A 19,193-nucleotide genomic window follows, 5' to 3' on the forward strand; every position below is an offset into this window, starting at 1 on the left:
ACCTCATGTGCTACACATTGTTGTATATGAAGACCATGAAAGTCTCTGTCCTCATGGGACACCCGTGATTCCATGTGGCTGCCTGTGACTTCATGTGGCATGCTTATAACTGGTGACCACATTTGGCAGCCCAGGACCACATGAAGCTTCTGTGACCTTGTGCAGCCCCAGATCTGACTTTGTGCATCCCCAAAAGATCTGGGCACTACTTTGCAGAACCTAGGTAGACCCTTATGGCTCCCTCATTGGATAGCAGATGTGGCACCCGCAGGCTGTCAGTTCTTCAAACTAGGTCGGATGGAGGGTGGGCGCTCAGTGGGCACTCAGCCCATCAGCTTTTGCAACCCCTTAGACAAGTGACTGCGACTTGCTCCCACCGGAGCCTGCCTAGCAATAAAACCCAGACCGCGGGGTCGCGCGGAGGTAAGGGTTGCGCGTTGGTGGGGTGGGTGACGACTGCTCGTCGCCCGTGCGCCCCACTCCAGCCCGTTTCCCCAGAACGTTGGGGGGGCGGAGGCCGAGAGGGCTGGTGCTCGCTGCGACCCCTCCCCCGCCCGGGCTCGGCGGTTCCGAGGCGGCGGCGCGGGAGGAGCCCCGACCCGGCCAGGCTGCGGGCGGGGAGTGGGGCTCTGGTGCGGAGCGAGCGCGCGCCGCGCCCTCCCCCTCCCGCCCAGTCTCCGCAGCGGCGCAGGGAGGCTGGGAGCTGCGGAGCCGGGAGGCGGGGGCTAAAAATACCCAGCGGCGGCGCGGCAGCGCTGCTACAGTGGGGCTGCGGGGCTGCGGGCCCTGGAGGCCGTGCCGGGCCAGGCTGGGCCCGGCTGACCGACATGCTGACCTTCTTCCTGGTGTCGGGGGGTTCCCTTTGGCTGTTAGTGGGTAAGTCCCTGCGTAGTCCTTGTTGGTCCCGGACCTCCATCTCCCGTAAGCTGTGCTGTCTTGGCCCAAGGTGCGGGTGTTACACTCCCGCGGTTGTGGAGTCCCCGGCCCGGGCTGCTGGCTGTCCCTTCAAGGTCTCTAGGTCGCCCCCAATTCCGGCGGGCTCTGGGCGGGGTTTGGGAAGCAGCTGGGTCTGCGGAGATGGGGGGGGGCCTTGCTCATTGCGACTCCACAACAACCTCCATTGGCTTCTAGCGCCCCTCTCCTCTTATTGTGAGGACCTGCTGATCAGATTAGGCCCTGAGTCAAAGTGGGGACAGACTTATTGCGTCCTTGTTCATTTATTGGGACCAGAAACCAAGGATGTTGGTTCTTAGGTCCCGCAGTAGGTGGTCAGTGTGTAGCCAGGACTGATCAGGGTTCTGAATCCCTGCCAGGGACCTCCTTACAATCACTCCCTGCTTGCCCTCCTGCCAGAGTAGAAGATTGCTATAAAACTGAGTTCATCTGCCCCGGCTCTGCCTGGGGCTATGTCCTCACTGCTTCCACTCCCTTCTCTTTGCGAATTCCTTATCCCTGCACCCTCTTAGCAGTCTATGAGTATCTCTGGCTTCCTTCAACCCCCATACACCCACACCTGGGTACTGGCCTTTCTCTGACTGAGCCTTTGGGTTCTCCTGAGTATAATACCCTCACCTACAGTCCCACCCCCATGTGCAGATTCTGCTCAATTACTTATGTGAAGTGCTTACCCTTAAACTGGCCTTCAACCTGACCTAGCCTGGAGCAAATGTCCTATGAATGTCAGTGTTTATTATTATTTTACATTTAAACATCATCATTATCAGAGATGGTTGTGAAGTTTTTACTGAGACAAAAAAGGGGAAGAAGTTGACCCATTAGAGATCCTTATAGATGATTTTGCATGTTATTTAATATTCACAGAAAATCCTAGGAGGTTGGTCTTAACTCTTTTTGATTCAGAGGTTAATCAACTTGCCCAATGTCACATGAATATCTAGTAGACTGGGATTTGATCTGAGGTTTGAACTCATCAACCAGTGCCAGGTGTTTGATTGTAACTGGCCTGAACCTGAAGGGTTGATGGGCCAGGTAATCACTTCCCCCTCCCCCACTGCTGTCCTAAGTTAGGCCACAGGGATACTCCCCCTGTGTTGGGGGAGTAATACCTCCCTAATCTCTTCAGCTCCCTAAGCTCCTTCTGTCTGCCAGTGTCTGATGACAGGCTGTGCACGGCCTCTCTGGTCTTGATACACACCCAACAGGCAAGGACAGTGCTAACACTAGGGTCAGGCATAATCAAAATCATGATAGTGGTGGTAGTGGTGATGATGATGATGATGATGTTGATGATGATAGTAATAGTCACCATTTATTGTCTGAGTGATGGATGGTCTCAGAGCTTCTCCTTAGCCCTACCCACAGGAGGCCCCATCCAGCCATGGGTTCAAAAGAAGCTCTCTGAAAATCTGGTATTCTGTGGATTCAGGGAGGTGTCTAGGGGCTGCAAGACCACTTGGTGACAGGGGTCATCAACAGCTTGTGAGAAAAACCCCCTCAGTGTATGGGGTTCTTGTCTATAAGCCAAGATCAGTCGTCAACAACTTAAACTAGCCTTCTGTCCTGCTTCCTTGTGGAACATTTCCCAAAGTGGCCAGACATCTCCTTGGATAGAAAATGAGGGGACTGGCTTTCTATGGGACTATCCAGGGACCTAAAAGTGGACCTAAAAGTGGGGGCAGATAATAGCTGCTTCAATAGAGACCAAACATTTCAAGGCAGAGTAGGAGGTTGGTGCTGGTGCATGGTTCTCATTGGATGGAATACCTCACATACATAGTGGGGCTTTCCTAGGTCATGTGTCCACATTCCTTGGAACTTTACCTGGACCCCAGCCTTTCTCAGGGGGTAAGAACTGTAGATTAGTGAACACACCTGAGAATGCACTGTGCCTTGTAACATATGCCTTGTAATCCAGGGTCCTGTGGCAACTACAAGATACTTCTTCCACTCAGCCAGCAATAGGCAGGGATCCCCAAGCCAATGTCACTCTTTAATACAGAGTTTTGTGCTTTTTTGCTTCCCAATCTGGAAAGGATGGAATCACGGTTGGGCAGACAGCAGGGTCTTCAAGGAGAGAATGGTGTAAAGGAGGAGAGGGGAGTCACCTGAAAGAAGGGCTGTCAACCATGTGTTCTGGGCTACACTGAGTCCTGGGTCAGCCCGGGTTTTACCTGAGTTTTATAGTAAACAACGAGACAAATAAAAGAGGTCCAGTATAAGTCAGACACTATTCCTGTCATGAGAAAATGTGCCATAAGCACTCAGAGGACACCTGGGAGCAAATGGATTAGAATTTCTAGTTTCCTATGTGGCTCCTTTGTACAAAGTAGAAAGAGGCATCATTCTTGGTAGATAGATTTCTCAAAGGGTATCCTTAGGGTGTCCTAACCTGATATAGTTCCATACCCTTGTACAGGGTCCAATCTGCTCAATTGCATACCTGATCACTGGAATATCTGAGTAGGCTTCTGGGGCATAATGGAGTGTTTTTCAGAGGCTAGTAGAGAAAGTCAAACCAGCAAATGTGTGCAGAGAAAACCAAGGTAGTGTATCATTGTGTGTGTGTGTGTGTGTGTGTGTGTGTGTGTGTGTGTGTGTGTGTTTGTATGTCTCCAGCATCTTGTGCCAGGGCAACCTGATTTGTAGAAGGAGGTCATGGAGGAATGGGTTTTATTTGGGGTGAGAGATGAGTAGAGGAACCCTCTATTTAGCCACAAGTTGAGCCATGGGGAGGAGAGTAGAGGCCAGAAATGTGATGGGAGCCTGTTATAATATTATGGGTAAAAGTAGATATGGCCTAAGAATGGTGTGAGTTGAGGCTAGACTCCAGAAAGGGGAAGGAATGAGGCCCCAGCCCTGGTCCTTACTCTAGGGGAAGTGGAACTGGCCCTGGTGGGAAGAGGCAGAACTGCCAATTCAAAGACTGGAAAGGCAGGCATCTGGCTTCAGTTGCCAGGGCAGGTGCAGAATTGCATACCCTGCTCAGCTCAACCCCATCAGATTCTACCCCTCCCCCGAGGCTTCCACTAGCAGGGAAAACTAGAATGAGGTCTAGAGCCACTCAAGGAGGCCCAAGAAGGCAGCCAAAAATTGAGACAGATGGTGCTGGAACTCCAGACAGAACAGACAGCTGTCTGGTCAGCTAGGGATATGCCTCACAAAAGAAGAAAGCCTGCATTGGCACAGGGTCTGTCACCCTGTGGGAGAGTCTGACCTCAGAAACATTTCCTCTCTACAGCCTGGTGGTGGTGGGATGCTCCTGCAAGAGCACACTGACACCAGGGGGCGGCAGAACCAGCCATTCTGCTCTTTAGCTGTTTCTTTCTCTTGTGAGTATAAGGGCTTTTAGGATGACCTTCAGAAGGCTGAATTTGGCTCAGCTACAGCACCAGATAGAACCAGGGGTGTCCCATGCATATGGTGAGGTGAGTGAGGATGAGGTTCTGACATGTTTGCAAAAAGAAGTGAAAATTAGGCTTTTGAATAACAGAAGCTATACTGTATATCTGGCCAACACTGACACATGTAGTCACTCAGATGTTCATTGAATGAAGTTCTGGGTGTGTATATGTGGGGTGGGGAGTATTGCTGAAAACTTAGCTACTTTTGGAGGGGGATTCTGGGGATCAAACACAAGAGCACTCAACCATTAAGCCACATCCCAGCCCCTTTTTTTGTATTTTATTTAGAGATAAGATCTCACAGAGTTGTTTAGGGCCTCACTAAGTTGCTGAAGCTGACTTTGAACTCTCAATCCTCCTATCTCTGGGATTACAGGTGTGTGTCATTGTCCTGGCTGATTTAGCTACTCTTACTGAGCAGCTACTATATTGTTAATAACCATATTGTATGATTCTTTAAGATATCCTTCAGTCTTCCTACAGCCCTGTGGCATTGTTAGCCTTGAAGCACTGAGACCCAGGGAGATTTAATGGGGAAACAACCTGCAAGAGCTGAGTCATACCCACATCCTTAGACTTCCAGTCCATGGACGTTCCAGGATTTCAGTATGCAAAAAAGGAAGTAGGGAAAGAAAAGGCATAGCAGGCAGAGGGATGGGTATGAGAAAAGATTGTCAACAGGAATGAATGAAGTTGAGGGACAAATTCTGCTTGCCAGTGAGGTTGCCAGGCTGGGCTCCATAGGCCAGAATGCCACGCCACACCATGTTGACATTATTCTCTATGGTAGCCATCAGGAGATATGGCTGGAACTGGGAATATGGATGGCCAGAATGATACCATCCCTGTGCTAGACAAGCCATATGCATCTCTTAGTGACACATGTTCCACTGAACAGCAGTGCTTGACCTTTTCCATAAGTCCTATGATCTCCTTGAGGGCAGAGCCAGGATGTCTTATCTCTATGTCCCCAGCCCAGGGTAGACATGCAGTGTACACCAGAGTTTATTGTGTAAATGAATAAAAATAAAGAATTCCCTGGGAATAATTTATTTTAATGATGATATATTTATAAGTAAAGATGTATTTATTTTACAAGCTGTTTTCTCTCCACAATAAGTCAATCAGCAGACAACAGATTTTTAGTGTGCATCTATTAAAATGCCAAGCTCTATGCTAAGCTGGGGGAAGATGTCAATATGGTGAAAGCAACAGGGAAAAGCAGGTGTGAATTCCTTGTTGGCAAGTCTAGGTCAGCCTTCACTGGATAACCTTGAATGCTGAGAATGAGTGCAGCCTGGAACAGATGCAGTGGCAGGATCTCCGAAAGGGCTTGATGAATGAAAGAATGAATGAACGAATCAACTCACAGCTTCAGGAGGAACTCGTTATGGGGAAGGTAGTCTTCTTTGAGAACTGATGTTTCCTTAGAGCTCCAAGGTTCTAGCCTCCTGGCAAACTTGGAGTTCTGGCCACTCTGTCAAGCATAGCCAAAAGGAATGTCCAGCCAAGGTCCTCACCTCATGGATGGCCTGGTATGGTAGCCCCATTCTTTGTGTTGGTCTCACAGGAGTTCCCACCAACCAGTCTTTGGGCCCAGAATTGGTGGGGGAGGGGAACGCTGTGGGTGACATGCTGCTTTAGGCCCAGGGGTATGCCCCATCATTCACTCACCTGTTCAATGACCTCCCTGGAAGTGTGCTTAGGTTCTTTGTGTAACCCCTGATTCATGTGAAGCTTGCAGTCTTTGATAGACAGAAGTGGGAAAGTGGGAAGTAGGGTGGGAAAGTCTGAGCCAATTTGAGCTATTTGGAGACTCAATCAGTCGTCTCAAGAGTCTGAAAGATTTAATATTCCAAGTAGTCCTACCTGACTATTCACCTAGTTTTCCCAGAGACACCCTTCCTTTCCCCACACTTAGTCCAGGCATTCAGCTAGAGTTTGTTGCGGTGTCCAAGGAGAATTAGGGGTAGCTACTTCTGGCTTGCCATCTGCCCATTCAGGCCTATATTCCAAGATAGTTGCCTTCTGGGGCTTTCGAGCAGAAAATTAGGACATTTTGCAGACCTTGGGACAAACAAATCTGGATTGGCACCTGTTGGGACCAGGGACAGATCTCTAGGACTAGCATAGGAGGAATGAGAGAGAGAGCACAGGCAAGTCCAGGTTGAATGGGCACCTATGAGACAGTCCCCATTAAACAGTTCCTAGGACCCTGCCACACTCCCAGAACTGTGTGGCCCAAGTATATAGAAAGTGGACCCTGGGGGCTGGGGTTGTGGCTCAGCGATAGAGCGCTCACCTAGCATATGTGAGGTCTTGGGTTCGATCCTTAGCACCACATAAAAATAAATAAACAAAATAAATGTATAAAAAAAGAGAAAGAAATTGGACCCTGAAGGACTAAGTAGGACTTGCCCTGCTACCAAGCCCCATTTTCCCCTGCAGTGTGTGAACTGTTTTTGAGCCTTAAGCTCTTCTGTGGAGCTCTATCTGCCCACCCATCCCAGCCCTAGCTATAGACCACTCTGGACCCTGATCAGAGATCCTACCAAATAGGTAGAAAAGCCAATTGATAGTGAGGTCAACCAGAGATTGAACAGAAAGGTCAGAAGAGGCCACACAGCAAGGACCGTTAGAGCTGAGACAGAGGAGCAAGGTAGGATGTGGCCAGCCAGTGAGAGTGGACAAGGAGGTTGGCTGGAGGCTGGACAGTGATGTTCCCAGGTCTATGAGAGGGGACAGTTATCAGAATGGAGAAGGGGGACACAGCTGAGACCCTTTCGAAAGAGTCAGCACTTCTGGCCTTTTTGTTCTGCTTCTAGTACTAAGGTTACCTAAAGTCACTTAGGACCCAGGATCCTGCTTAGTGGTCAGAGACCTTGTTGAGTGTTGAGTGACTTTACCTTCCAGACCTGGATATGGTTCTCTGGAGGACACCCTTAACTTGCCATGCTCAGCCCCACTCTGCCTCTGGGCACCTCCTCCCAAATTTTGAATCTGTCTAGGGGAAGGCAGGCCTTCCCTTAGCCTGTGGGCTGGTGGGGGATTTGGGTACATGTGACCCTGATCTCCTTGCCACAGGCCAGATAGAAGTGTAGGTGGTTACCTGTGAAGCCCACTTAAAAAAAAAAAATCTGTTCTGAAGTGTCCTCTCTCTGTCCCCCTGCTGCCTCTTAATTTTCCTCCCTGGATGGCTCCCTGAACTCTTACAGACATGTCTGCACCGTAGCTTCACATGCACGCTATGTGTTCCCAACTAAAAGCAGAAAGACCCAAGGAGGGAGGCGACAGTGGACCGTCAACCTTTCAGAGCTGGGCCTTTTATTTGGGCGGAGGAGCTGACAAGTCCTATCTCCCTTGAGTCGTGGGACATCTATTCAAGTACCCACTAGCCTTCCTGTTGGTTCTGAATTCTTTCCTAAGTGGTTTTGTCCTAGATGTGCTCTCAGGCTAAATGATCTTGCTGTGTCATTGTCTCCCCTTAGTCCAAGTCGCATCTGTGCTCCTGGGGTACAAGATTTATGCAGCAATTAATGGACAGCTCCTGGTGACCCTAGAGTGGCAGAAAAACAGCATTTCTAGCAGCTAAAAGTCTGAAAAAGATTGGAGACTGACCTTGCTGTGGTGCTTCTATTGAAGAAGGTATCTGGGCCCTGGATTGTCTTGGAAGCTTGTGATCCCACACACTGGGCTCTGGGTTACCATAAACTCCTCCCACAGCTTGAGGGCATGGTGTCAGCAGTGCTGTGGGTGCCTGGCAGGGTATACATGAGGTCTCCATTCTTAAAAGTCCTCTATACACTCCAAGGTGTTCTTGTTTAGCAGCACCTTTTTTTTTTTTCCCCATTTCTTTCTCTGTGTTTACCATGAGCTCCACAAGAATCACTGAAATGTCCTTCTCCAAAAAAGGCTGCTACCTCAGTCTCAGCCATTCATATTTTTGGAAAGGATAATGCCCACAGAGAGCCTCAGAAGAGGTGACCCTATTTCTTGGTCCCACCCACCCTGACCTTACATGGTGTTCTTCTCTATGGCCCTAGAGCTCCTCCAGCTCCCTCTGGAAACATGGTGGGTTTCTTTTCAGTGGGTGAAAAGTGAGAATTCAAGTGATGGGTGCTCTCCTTGGGTCAGCGTGAACAATGTCCAATGGCCTTCCTGGGCCAGCTGGGGCCTCATTTTGCTTTGGTCTGAAAGAGATTTTTGTTTTCTGGTGAGAACAGCCCTAGCCTGGCTGGGCACCGGAGCCAGCAGCAGGAGTACAAACCCTTTCATGTGACAGGCCGAGTGGAGTGCTGCAGGCCTGCCAGCCACAAGCCCTCCCCTGCCCTCCTCGCTCCTCGGGAGGCGGCCATTTGCATATCCCCCATTCATCCTGGCCTTGAAAAGGAGGCCTGAGTTCCCAGTACTCCCTGCCCAGCTAAGGGCTGGGCTGCTGGAGCCTGGTGTTAACCCTGTGGTTGCTCTCATAGGGGTACCATAGGACTTGGTGGTTGCTGGCAGGAGGACCATTTGAGACTGCAACTGCCCTCTTGAGCCCTGAGCCACAGAGGGGTGACTCAGGTGGGTGCAGGTTTGCTAAACTGAAGAGAAATTCAAATTTATTCCTTCCTGAGGCAATTGAGAAGAATTTTGCCAGTGTATGGGACAGCCAAGAAAATTAAGCTATTTATCAAATTTGCCAGAAAATTAAGCTATGTATCATATTTTTCCAGGAAATGTACCCTCAACCAAAGGCAAAACTGTTTTGCTCATTGTCAATGCACACAGAGGGACAATACACCTGGAATGGTGGGTAAAAGAGCCAGGCAGGCTCCTGGCTATAGTGGTAGTCCTTTGGCAGGGATAGAGGGACACAGCTTGCCTGGGGTGCTTTCGTATCCCCAGTTCCCAGGATGCTAGGTCAGGTGAGCTGGTGGGCATCATTAGCTTGTGGGCTGTGGCTTGGAAGGAATTAGGCATACACACAGTACCAACCACAATCTTTTGCCTTCTACAGCTAAATGCCATGCTGTGCCTCTTTCCCTCTACTGTGCTCTTGTCAGGTGCCCCAATATCTTACAGGCTCTTCCTGTGCCTTGCCAACCCACTGTGTCACTCTGTCCTCACCTGGTTCTCCTTTCCTTCCCACCCTGTCTCCACTGTTACCTTGCTCTCACTCTCTGGATGGGAGGATGTGTCTCGGATTCTGTCTCATGAATTTCCTCGTGAGCAGGTGTTCCCAGCAGACCAGAAGTGAAAAAGTAGGTGAGCAAATTCCTCTCTTGCTCCTCCCACCTCAGTAACTCAACCATATCTTGCCAGGATCCTCCTACCTCAAGGACCTTCCTCCTAATTGCAGGAAGTTACACTCTATCCCACCTGTACCCTGCCCACGTGCAGGTGAACTCTGAGAGCTCATCTCTCCTGGCAGATGTGTCCTTCACTGGAGGCCTGTGGTGCGTCCACATTTGTGCCAGTGAGGGAACTGGATCACTGCTTCGGAGGCCAGGACACCGGCAGTCCTAATATGGACACAACTGAGAAGGGAAAGGATCATGTTGCAACCACAGGATTTGGCTTCCTGTACAGTAGGGCCTGGCCAGGTGGTGTCCCCCTGCCTGTGTGGTGTCCATGGTCCCCACCAGTATCCCTGGGGTTATGCCTGCTCTCCCGGGTCTTGGAATGAAGGAAATTGGGACCTTGGCTCATCCAAGGACCATCAGTCCTGGTCATCATTCCCTGAAAATATTTCCAAAGAGCTGCTGCCATTGTTTTAGCTTCTCTTGACCCTCTGTTGTGAGAATTTTGCTATGCCTGATTCATGGTAGGGACAAGCTTTATCTCAAAGCTTGGAAAAGATACTGTGTTTCTGTTTGCTCCTCTCTTCTCAAGGTTACTCATCTTTCTGAGTTCCTGAAAGTGCTGCTTGAGCCTGGCTTTCTGTTGTTGTCATCAGGAATGTGGGTTCATGTTCCCTGGCCAGGGCTTGGGTGAGTGAGATTTTTGAGAAGTTCTGTTGTGAGGATGGGGACAAAAGGGTAATGAAGGCTGCTAAAAGGGGCGATGTTCTCTGTGAGTTTGGGAAGCTGGGACACTTTAGGCCTTTCCATGTCCAGGGGCTTACTTCCACTTTCAGAGCTATAATTGAGCTCCACAGGGAGGCTCAGATTGTAACTCAGCAACCCAGTATCATGGGCCCTTTTTTTTCTCTAGGGGGATGTGCAGTGGGTATCCCCTGACGCTTCCAGAGTCGTGGATGCCCTAGGTTCCATCTCTGCCCCAATCGTCTGTGGTTCTTTGATTGTAATTAAAACCCAAGAGGAAAGTGGAGAGAAAGCCCCTCACCCACAGGAGCTTGAATCCCTGTGCAGATGGGGTGGTTGTTGGGCTGAGTGTGGTCTGTCGTATGTGCGTCTCCACAGGTCAGTGGCTACAGGGTGCATGTGAGAGGTGTTTTTTTGTTGTTGTTGTTGTTTTTTAGTACTGGAAATTGAACCCAGGGGTGCTTTACCACTGAGCTACATTCCTGGCTTTTTTTTTTTTTTTTTTTGAGACAAGGCCTCACTAAATTGCTGAAACTGCTCTTGAGCTTACAATCCTCCTACCTCAGACTTCCTGCTTGGGATTACAGGTGTGCACCACCACACCTGGCAAGGTCTATGCAGTTCTTGACCTGGCAATAGGAACACATGCTTCCTAGGAAAGAACTGCTGTCCCAACTTCAAGCCCGGCATCCTCCATGGTTTTCCATCAACCAGGACTTTGTTGTGACCACTAAATTTCCTGGGAAGCACTAAACGAAGATTTGACAGTGTCTGGAGGAGAAAAGTAGGATCCTGCGAAGAGGAAGGAAAAGGGCTGCGTGGGTCAAAATTTGGTCCTCAGGTATCTGTGAGTTTTAATCAGGGAGGACTGGAGATGGGGGGCCTAGTTCCTAGATGCTGAGGCAGAAGGTGTCTGTATGTCTTATCCCCAAAGATGGGGTGAGCAATGGAAAGTTTTTTCAGCCTGGGATTTGGATTTCCCAGGCAGGTTGAGCAAACAGGTCTCAAGAGGGAGCTTGGAGCACTAGGCCATGTTGCAGGGAGGTGGACTGGATTTGGAGGAACAGTAGGCTGGGAAGTGTCAGTAACAGACTGGGAAGTGCCCAGAAGCACCTGGTGTCGGGGTAGGGCCTGGGGTTGGTGTTGAACTGGGCCCTGTGGCCTGCGTGTGTCTTCCTCACTAGCAGGCACAGCTGCGTGCCTTGTGTGCCCAGCCAGCTACATGTTAGCCAGGGAAGTAGGAGTGAAAAGCTGCAAAGGACAGAGTGAAAGAGCTACAGAAGTAGCCAGCCCCCTCCCCACACTCTGTGGAGACTGACCTCAAGAGTGAGGTTCTCCCTGGGAGGCCTGGTACCTAGGTGCCCCAGTCTGGCAAAGCTGCGGAGAACTTGGCTTTGGTTCCAGCAGGAGAGGGTGTGGGTTCTAGTTCCAGGGTGGTCATCCCTGAATGCCTCTTAGGGAGCAATAGGGAGGGGCTGATGTGCTGCCCTGGGGTCCTGTAGAGAAGATGAACTATCCGCCACCTTCTGACCCTACTCCCCAGAGCATCCCTGAGTAGATATTGTTTGTATCTGAAACTATGCCCAGTTTCTTTTCTCTTCCAAGATTGGTTGTGACCTTGTGGGGGTGGAGTGGAGGTGGCCCCTAGGAGAGGCTGGAGGCAGAGTGCCGGGTGGATGGCGCCACCCTCCTTCAACATCAGAGATCTGGTATCCCCACCCCCTCACTCCCCATGACTTCCTACCACCCCTGCCGCTCTTGCTCAGGGTAGGTCACCAGTCCATGCACAAAGCTCCTGGCACCTAATCAGTGTCTCAGATGGATGTGTAAGGAGGCTTTGTCCTTTGATAACCCCCCCACCCCGTAGACTCCCCTCCAGGACTGAAGGTGGGGTGAGTGGAGGTGCAGAGGAGTGTGGGCGGAGGCTCTGGCAAGCTGGCAGAGTGAGGGTTAAGGCTGGGTTGCTTAGCTCCAGCTGATCAGAGCCAGCACCGCCCCATGTACAGATGAAGGGGGGGCAGCGGGGGCCTTGAGGGGCCAGTAGCTCCTCACAGAGCTGCTCTGTACCCTGGTTCCTGCCAGACCTGCTCCCACAGCCACCCGGGAGCCACTGCCTCCCCGGCTAACACCTCTCCACTCCCGGCTTCTGAGAGCAGGCGGCTGTTACCATCAGCTGTTCCCAGGGACAGGGCCTTCGCCACTTTCGTGCTTTGATCAAGATGTGGTAACCTCTTTCCCTGGGCCCCACAGGCCCTGTAAAGGGACGCTGGTTCTAGTGGGACCAGCTAAGCTACCTTCTCAGTGCCAGGAGCCCGCTGGAAAGGTAGGGTGTGAATGCATCTGCTTTTGCAAGTTATCTTTGAGCTCCTTTGGCTGGCAAAGAAAGGGAGTAAACTGCTTCAGCTAGCTCCTGTCTACCCAGTGTTTCCTCTATTATGTACCTGGCATCCCACTTTCTGCCATGAGATTGTTTGAGGTGAGGCCCAGAGGGGTGCAGTGATTTGCCCAAGGCTACACAGCTATCAAGAGTCTGAGCTAGGATTTGGACCAAGGTCAGTCTAGCACTGGAAACCCCTTTGGGCCCTTTCCCAAGCTTGCTTGCTAGGGGTCCTGGAGCCTAAGCCCTGGGAGAGGTTGTAATTTTCTTTTTGGAGTTTTTACTGGAAATTGAGGATATTCTTTGATACCATAGCTTCCCCACTATTTCTGAAGTTCTTGGGGATTTGCAGAGACCCAGAATTCTATTATTTCTTTCTGATACAGAAACAAACTGGTGTGAGTCTAAGGGAAGGGAAGAATATGAGGAGCATGGAGGGCCAGTATGAGTTTGGCATTTAGACTAAGGCAATAGGGAACCAGATAAAGTTTTGGAGCAGTGGCATGACATAGACACATTGATTTATCAGGAAAATAACTTTGGCATTAGTATAAGCACAGGCGAGAGCAAGGAGAACCAGGAGAAGTCTGGTATACCATTCTGGGCTGCCCTTGGTAGTGGCTGGACCAGGCCCAGGACTGGGTAGGTGGAGAGGAGTACTCAGGCTTCAGAGATGTTTAGGAAGTGGTCCTTCCTTGCAGAGTCATCCAACTAAACTGATGGCGTAGAGTGCTAGGGGTGGGGGACGGGGGCAGAGAGCTGTACTAGCAGAAGGTTCTTGGAGTCAAACCACTGGCCTCAGGGCCATTGCCACAGGGGTTATGTTCCAGAGCTTTGCCTCTGCCACCCTCCCACCTTGGAGCCAACATGCCACCCTCTATGGCCCCTTTCTTCCTGTTCTTTCCCATCCTGGATCACAAGAGCTATTGCTTTCACCATGTGTCCTGAGTCAGCAGAGGACATGGTAAGGTGGGAGGAAGTCCCAGTGCTCCAGACTGTGTCACTACTTGGTATTCTGAATGGGTCTATACTGGAGAAAAAGGGATGTGCTGGGGTTGGGGGCAAAAGGAGGCTAGCTCTTGCTGAGGGCTGGGTCCTCCTGCCAGGTGAATATTTACAAACACAGTCTCTCACCTGGCAACACCAGCACCACTGATCCCCATGAGTGCTGTCCACACACCATCCCCCCTCACAGCTGCTGCAATCTGCAGAACCTCTTGGGGCATAGAAGGAGGCAGGCATGGCTGGAACCCCAGGGACCACCAAGCCTCAGCTCATATTGACAAAGAGAGGAGGTCAAAGGAGGCCAAGGCCCCCTGAAGTAATGAGAGGAGTCCAGACTTTCAAACCTTGTTCTTATCCTCCTACATGCCAAGGTCTTGATGGCGTGGCTTGGCTTTGAGGCCAGTGTCCTTAGAGGACCTGGACTTAACAGTTCTGCTTTTCAGTGGCTCCCAGGTCTGAATGGAATCTCAGAATAAATGCAAGCCGTTTTTACTATCTGAGAAAGCCAGTGCACCTGGAGGAATGAGACCCCCTGGTTGCTGTCCAGCCATGAAAAGGTGCAGGCCCAGCCTCAGGGACAGAGGAGTTACAGCCACTGCAGATGCCTCCTAAAGGGTGGGCACCTCACCTGAGGAGGAGCAGACAGCCAAGCCTTTTGCCCACTGGACTCTGTAACCCCAGGGGGAGGACAAGAACCCAGCCAGGAGAAGATGATGAGTTTTTCATGTGAGGCCAAGAAGAAGCTTACACATGGTGTATGCAGGGAAGACAACAGCATGTGACTGATCTGATAGGCTGATCCCCACGTCCAGGATGTCTCAGCCTTACACTTGACCTTACCTCTTAGAAACTGGGCCTTGGCTCTTCTGAGCAGGCTGCAGCTGGCTTTCTGTGGGTTCAATACCAAGTTGAAGGAGAGGATGCATTGTGAAACTGGATCCAATATTGGAAGGTGTGGGGTGGCCACACAAGACAAAGAAATGATTTGGGGTTTGAGTCCTGGTTCTTTTGGCACCTACCATGTTCCTCTCTCAGTGAAGAAGGAGCCCTGTATTCTACTTCCTCACAGTGAGTACGTGGAGGATCACACAGTGCAGTGTGATGGAAAGGGTTTCTCAGGCATCAGGAATTCAGGAAGTTAAGACAAGTCCTGCATTTCACCTCTGAGAGAACTGTGATACTGTAACAACCCAGAGCTCAGCAGATCTGCAAGGCCGGCCTCCCAGACTTCAGTGCTGACCTTTGTACAAGTTTCCACAGGCTCAAAACTTTTATTATCTTGAACAGAAGATTCAGTTTCCTAAGCACTCTGTGTGCTCTTTCAGCTCCAGCCTTTGTGTAGTCGATGCCCTCTGCCTGGGACACTTTCCTCTTCATCCTTTGGTCTCAGCATCAGCATCACTTCCTGTCAGAAGCGTGCTCAGACTCGCCATGCTAGAGTCAGGCACCTTCTCTCACTCGCTCTGTATGATCACAGCTTGGACTACACTTCCTGACTCTGCCCACTCCCTCATGTCTTCTTGCAATGGGACTGAGAGCAGGCCCAGCACTGATCTGTGGAGAGCAAGGGCCACGTGGGGGTCTGATGGATGTATGGAAGGATGGATGGATGGCATGTCCATTCTGCTGTATGCTGTGACAACTCCAACATTGCACCTAGTGCCACAAATACCCACTCTCTGGGGAAGTTTAGGGTCTGTGAGCAACTTCCAAGGGCCAGGGACTAGTGTTCATGAGATATCCTCCCAGGTTCTCTTTAAAACTTTTGGGTCCATATAGCTGAGGCCTCAGAGGCTGGGCAGGGACTTCTCAGGCCCATTGCCTCCACTTAGTCATCTGTCTGTCTTTCAGCTCACCCAAGAGCTACAGAGCATGTCTAGATTTTCCAAAGTAATGAGTCATTTATCTCATAGGCCTGGCTGTGACTTGATCTTCTCATCTGCTGTACAGGGAAGTCAATGTCCCACGAATGCCAGCTAGGACAGAGCCCCCATAGAGGTTTTCCTTGTGAACCATTGTAATGCACAGCTAGGCCTCTGTTTTGATGATGCAGAACCTTAATTTGATTGCTCTGCCAGGAGTAGGTCCTTCCTGTGGGGTGCAGTCATAACTGACTCAGCTTAAAAAAGCTGCTGACAAAATCACACTTCAGGCTCAGGTGAGCTCAGGGAGAATGCTCTGCCTGGCTGGGGGTTCACTTTCATTGGGTGCTTGGAGCACCCAAGCCTGTGGGAGGTTGGTGAGTGTTCCCAGAACTCAGCCTGTTGTACACCTCTAGATCATCAGTTCCTTCTATGGGGCTGCAGGACCTGGACCCAATGGCCTCTGCCAGCCATTTGGACCAGCATGGGCCAGCCCTGCCTCTGAACCCTTTTCTGTTTCCTAGGCTGAGCAGCAGCTTGTCAGACAAGCATATCCTTTAGCCATTTCTTTGGTCCTCTGACTCTACTAAATGCAGTACAAGGAGCTTTACATGCCTAATACTATCCCATTTTAAAGACTGAGGAGTGGGGGTTCAAAGAGGTGGAATATGCTCAACTATCAATAGCTTATAAGTAAATGAGAATGGACTTTATCCAAGGAGCTTCTCTCTCTCTCTCTCTCTCTCTCTCTCTCTCTCTCTCTCTCTCTCTCTCTCTCTCTCCCCCCCTCTCTCCCCCTCCCTCCCCCTCCCTTTCTCCCTCCCCCATCTCTTTTTTCTCTCTCTCTCTCCCTCCCCTCCCCCTCTGCGATGACTTGCACAACACTGACCTCATAGTCCATGTGGTAATGTTACAGTTTAGCACAAATTCCATCTATTGAAATTTTAGCAGATCTCTCCTCCCTTAAGGGTCAAGCAATTGTTTGGCTCATATCCCAGGGCTGCAGAGTAGCCACTGTTGCATTTCTTCTTGTTTCCCAAGAAAGGAAATCACAGGGACCTCTTCCAAGGACCGAGGGCCCATGAGGAGGGTACCTGTGGGGGCCCAGTCTGCCATCATTGGGATGGTAGACCTATAGGTGTTCTGCGGAGCTTCTTAGATTCAGGTCCCACTGGGATAATGACATGAAGGGATCTCAATGTGGATGCCAGCATCTGATGTCTGGCTCACCCTGAGCCCAGCCTAGTTGTGTATCTGTTCTGTCAATACTTATTTACTTAGTAGCTAACAGGAAGACCCAGGATCACCCTGGGACCTGCTCTCTTGGAACCAAAATTGCTTACCAATGCTTCTCATGGATCACATTGTCCATCCCCATGTCTCCCTGAAAGGCCCACCATACCACTTGGGCTGCAGTGGGTGATGGTGGCACACTGGCCAGCACCCATAACATCCCAAGAGGTACTGGTTACCTTTAGGAATACACATAGCACTTTTCTGATCCCTCTCTTGCTGGGCCTTGGTTTGTTTCTCTTCCTGCCAGTTTAATACTTTCTACCTCCTGTTTCCTCTGGACATTAACTGAAGGAGTCAGGAAGGACAGCACAGAGCCCAGTCAATGGTGGGGCCAGCAATGCCTCTTGTACTCAGTGTGTGGCAGCACAGGACTATAGAGCTCACATAGTCAGCTAGGTCACTGTCTTTGTGTCATCAGGCCTGCAGATACCTGAGCACTGCTGAACTCTCCCTCAGAATCAGGGCCTGGACTTGAGAGCTTAGAGGTGGAGCAGGTAGAGCTTATATCTCTCGATCCCATTCATCCTGCAGTGTTCTGAGTACTTCTGTTGCCTTTACATTTTCTCTACACCCCAGGAGCGATGATAAACACAGCCCTGTGAGCAGAGTCACACAGGAAAGGCAGAGTACCCAGGTCCTAGGGCCTGAGCAGCTCCATGACCAAAGCTGCCAGAGCACATCCTGGCCCCCGGAAGATGTGGAAGCAGCTGTCAGCCATGGCCCAGTGCCTGTGATTCTCAGGAAAACTGGGTCAGATTATATGACTGTCTTGTGTGAGTGCTGAGAGCTCTAGCTTCTCATAGGAAAAGGCCTTCTGAATGTGCACCTGAACTGTACACCCTAACTAGCCCATAGTCTGCTCTTCAGTATATTGAGCCAGAGCCTGGCTGGCCATGGTCAGTGTACCACTTATGAGCCAGGATCCCTCCCCAGCCTGTCTACTGGGTCTCCTCCCTCATCTATCTCTTGTCTCCTACAGAGTTTGTCCTCTCAATTCTGGAGAAGATGCAGACACAGGAGATCCTGAGGATACTGCGGCTGCCCGAGTTGGGCGACTTGGGCCAGTTTTTCCGCAGTCTCTCAGCCACCACCCTTGTGAGCATGGGTGCATTGGCTGCCATCCTTGCCTACTGGTTCACTCACCGGCCAAAGGCCCTGAGACCACCATGCAACCTCCTGATGCAGTCAGAAGAAGTGGAGGTGAGCAGGGTGGGAGCAGTCTGGCTGTGGAAAGTAGCAGGAAGAGGACAGGCATCTTGAAGGTAGAAGCCAAACTTGTGGCTCATTTGACCTCAAGTGGCCCAGAAAATTCCAGTTTTCCCTGCCAACCAGCCAGCATGCTCTACAGGAGCCTTGGGCAGCATCTCTTGCCAGATGCTCCTCTCCTAGTAACTGTCCCATGGCAGAGATTGACCTTGACCTTGCATTGGGCATCTGGTTTGCTAGCTTCTCAAATAGGGGACCTTCGTTCATCTATGCTTCAGTAGGCTAAGCAGGTCCTGTGAACTTCAGGTAAATTCCCTCCTAAACTCTTTCTATGCCCAGTCCTGGTTAGTGTAGGGATCCAGACCTGAGCCTACCCCAGGGCCTTGCCCTCTCAGAGCACATGGCCCTTTATATGTAGATCTCTGTGGAGAAGAGGGTACAGTGGCCCAGCACACAAACACAAATGTGTTCCAGGCATCTTTATTAAGTTTATGGAATTTGGGGCCAGGGTTGTAGCTCAGAGGTAGAGTGCTTGCCTAGCATGCTTGAGGCACTGGGTTAGATCCCCGGCACATAAAAATAAAAACAAATAAAGGTATTTTGTCCACCTACAACTAAATATATTTTATATATATATATAAGTTTATGGAATTTATTTTGCCCTTTTACAATTTGCCTTTTTTCTAAACTTTAATTCTGTTCATTTTGAACAGGTAATACATTCACACAATTTGCAAGAAACAAAAGGACATATACTGAAAAGCTTCTACCTTCTTCCCCTGGTCTCTCAGTTTTCCTACCCTGAGGCAACTTGTGTTAATGATTCTTTCTTAGCCTTGAGAATATGTGTAGATAGCACCCCTGTCCCCCAGCTTTTAAATTATATCATGATACATACATTGTTGTGATTTTTTTTTTGCTCTTGATGGTACATCTTGGTGATCTTAAACATGGAAATGATTTGCCTGGTAGGGGAGGACATAGATCAAGATAGGCGTCTGGATCCTAAGGACATTTTTCCAGAGAAGGAGTGATGTGTGCAAAGCTCAGATGTGTGATA

General features: G+C 50.2%; 1 protein-coding gene across 7 annotated transcripts in view; it reads left to right on the forward strand.

Moving 5' to 3' along the window:
- Window positions 1–666: 666 nt before the first annotated feature.
- Acsl6 (acyl-CoA synthetase long chain family member 6) overlaps window positions 667–19,193 on the forward strand; it is a 57,890-nt gene continuing 39,363 nt past the window's right edge. The window contains exons 1-4 of one of the 7 annotated variants that reach the window (XM_021733604.3): window positions 670–876; window positions 7,850–8,006; window positions 8,834–8,924; window positions 17,907–18,127. In XM_021733604.3, the coding sequence (XP_021589279.1) occupies window positions 17,933–18,127 (195 nt within the window). In that variant the 5' untranslated portion in view covers window positions 670–876; window positions 7,850–8,006; window positions 8,834–8,924; window positions 17,907–17,932. Of the gene's footprint in view, window positions 877–7,849; window positions 8,007–8,833; window positions 8,925–12,435; window positions 12,711–17,906; window positions 18,128–19,193 lie in introns of those variants that run through there. The other 6 variants (XM_021733603.3, XM_021733606.3, XM_021733602.3 and 3 more) reach the window with 6 other exon arrangements.

The sequence above is a fragment of the Ictidomys tridecemlineatus genome, chromosome 1, assembly GCF_052094955.1.
Source record: "Ictidomys tridecemlineatus isolate mIctTri1 chromosome 1, mIctTri1.hap1, whole genome shotgun sequence".
Classification (NCBI taxonomy): domain Eukaryota; kingdom Metazoa; phylum Chordata; class Mammalia; order Rodentia; family Sciuridae; genus Ictidomys; species Ictidomys tridecemlineatus.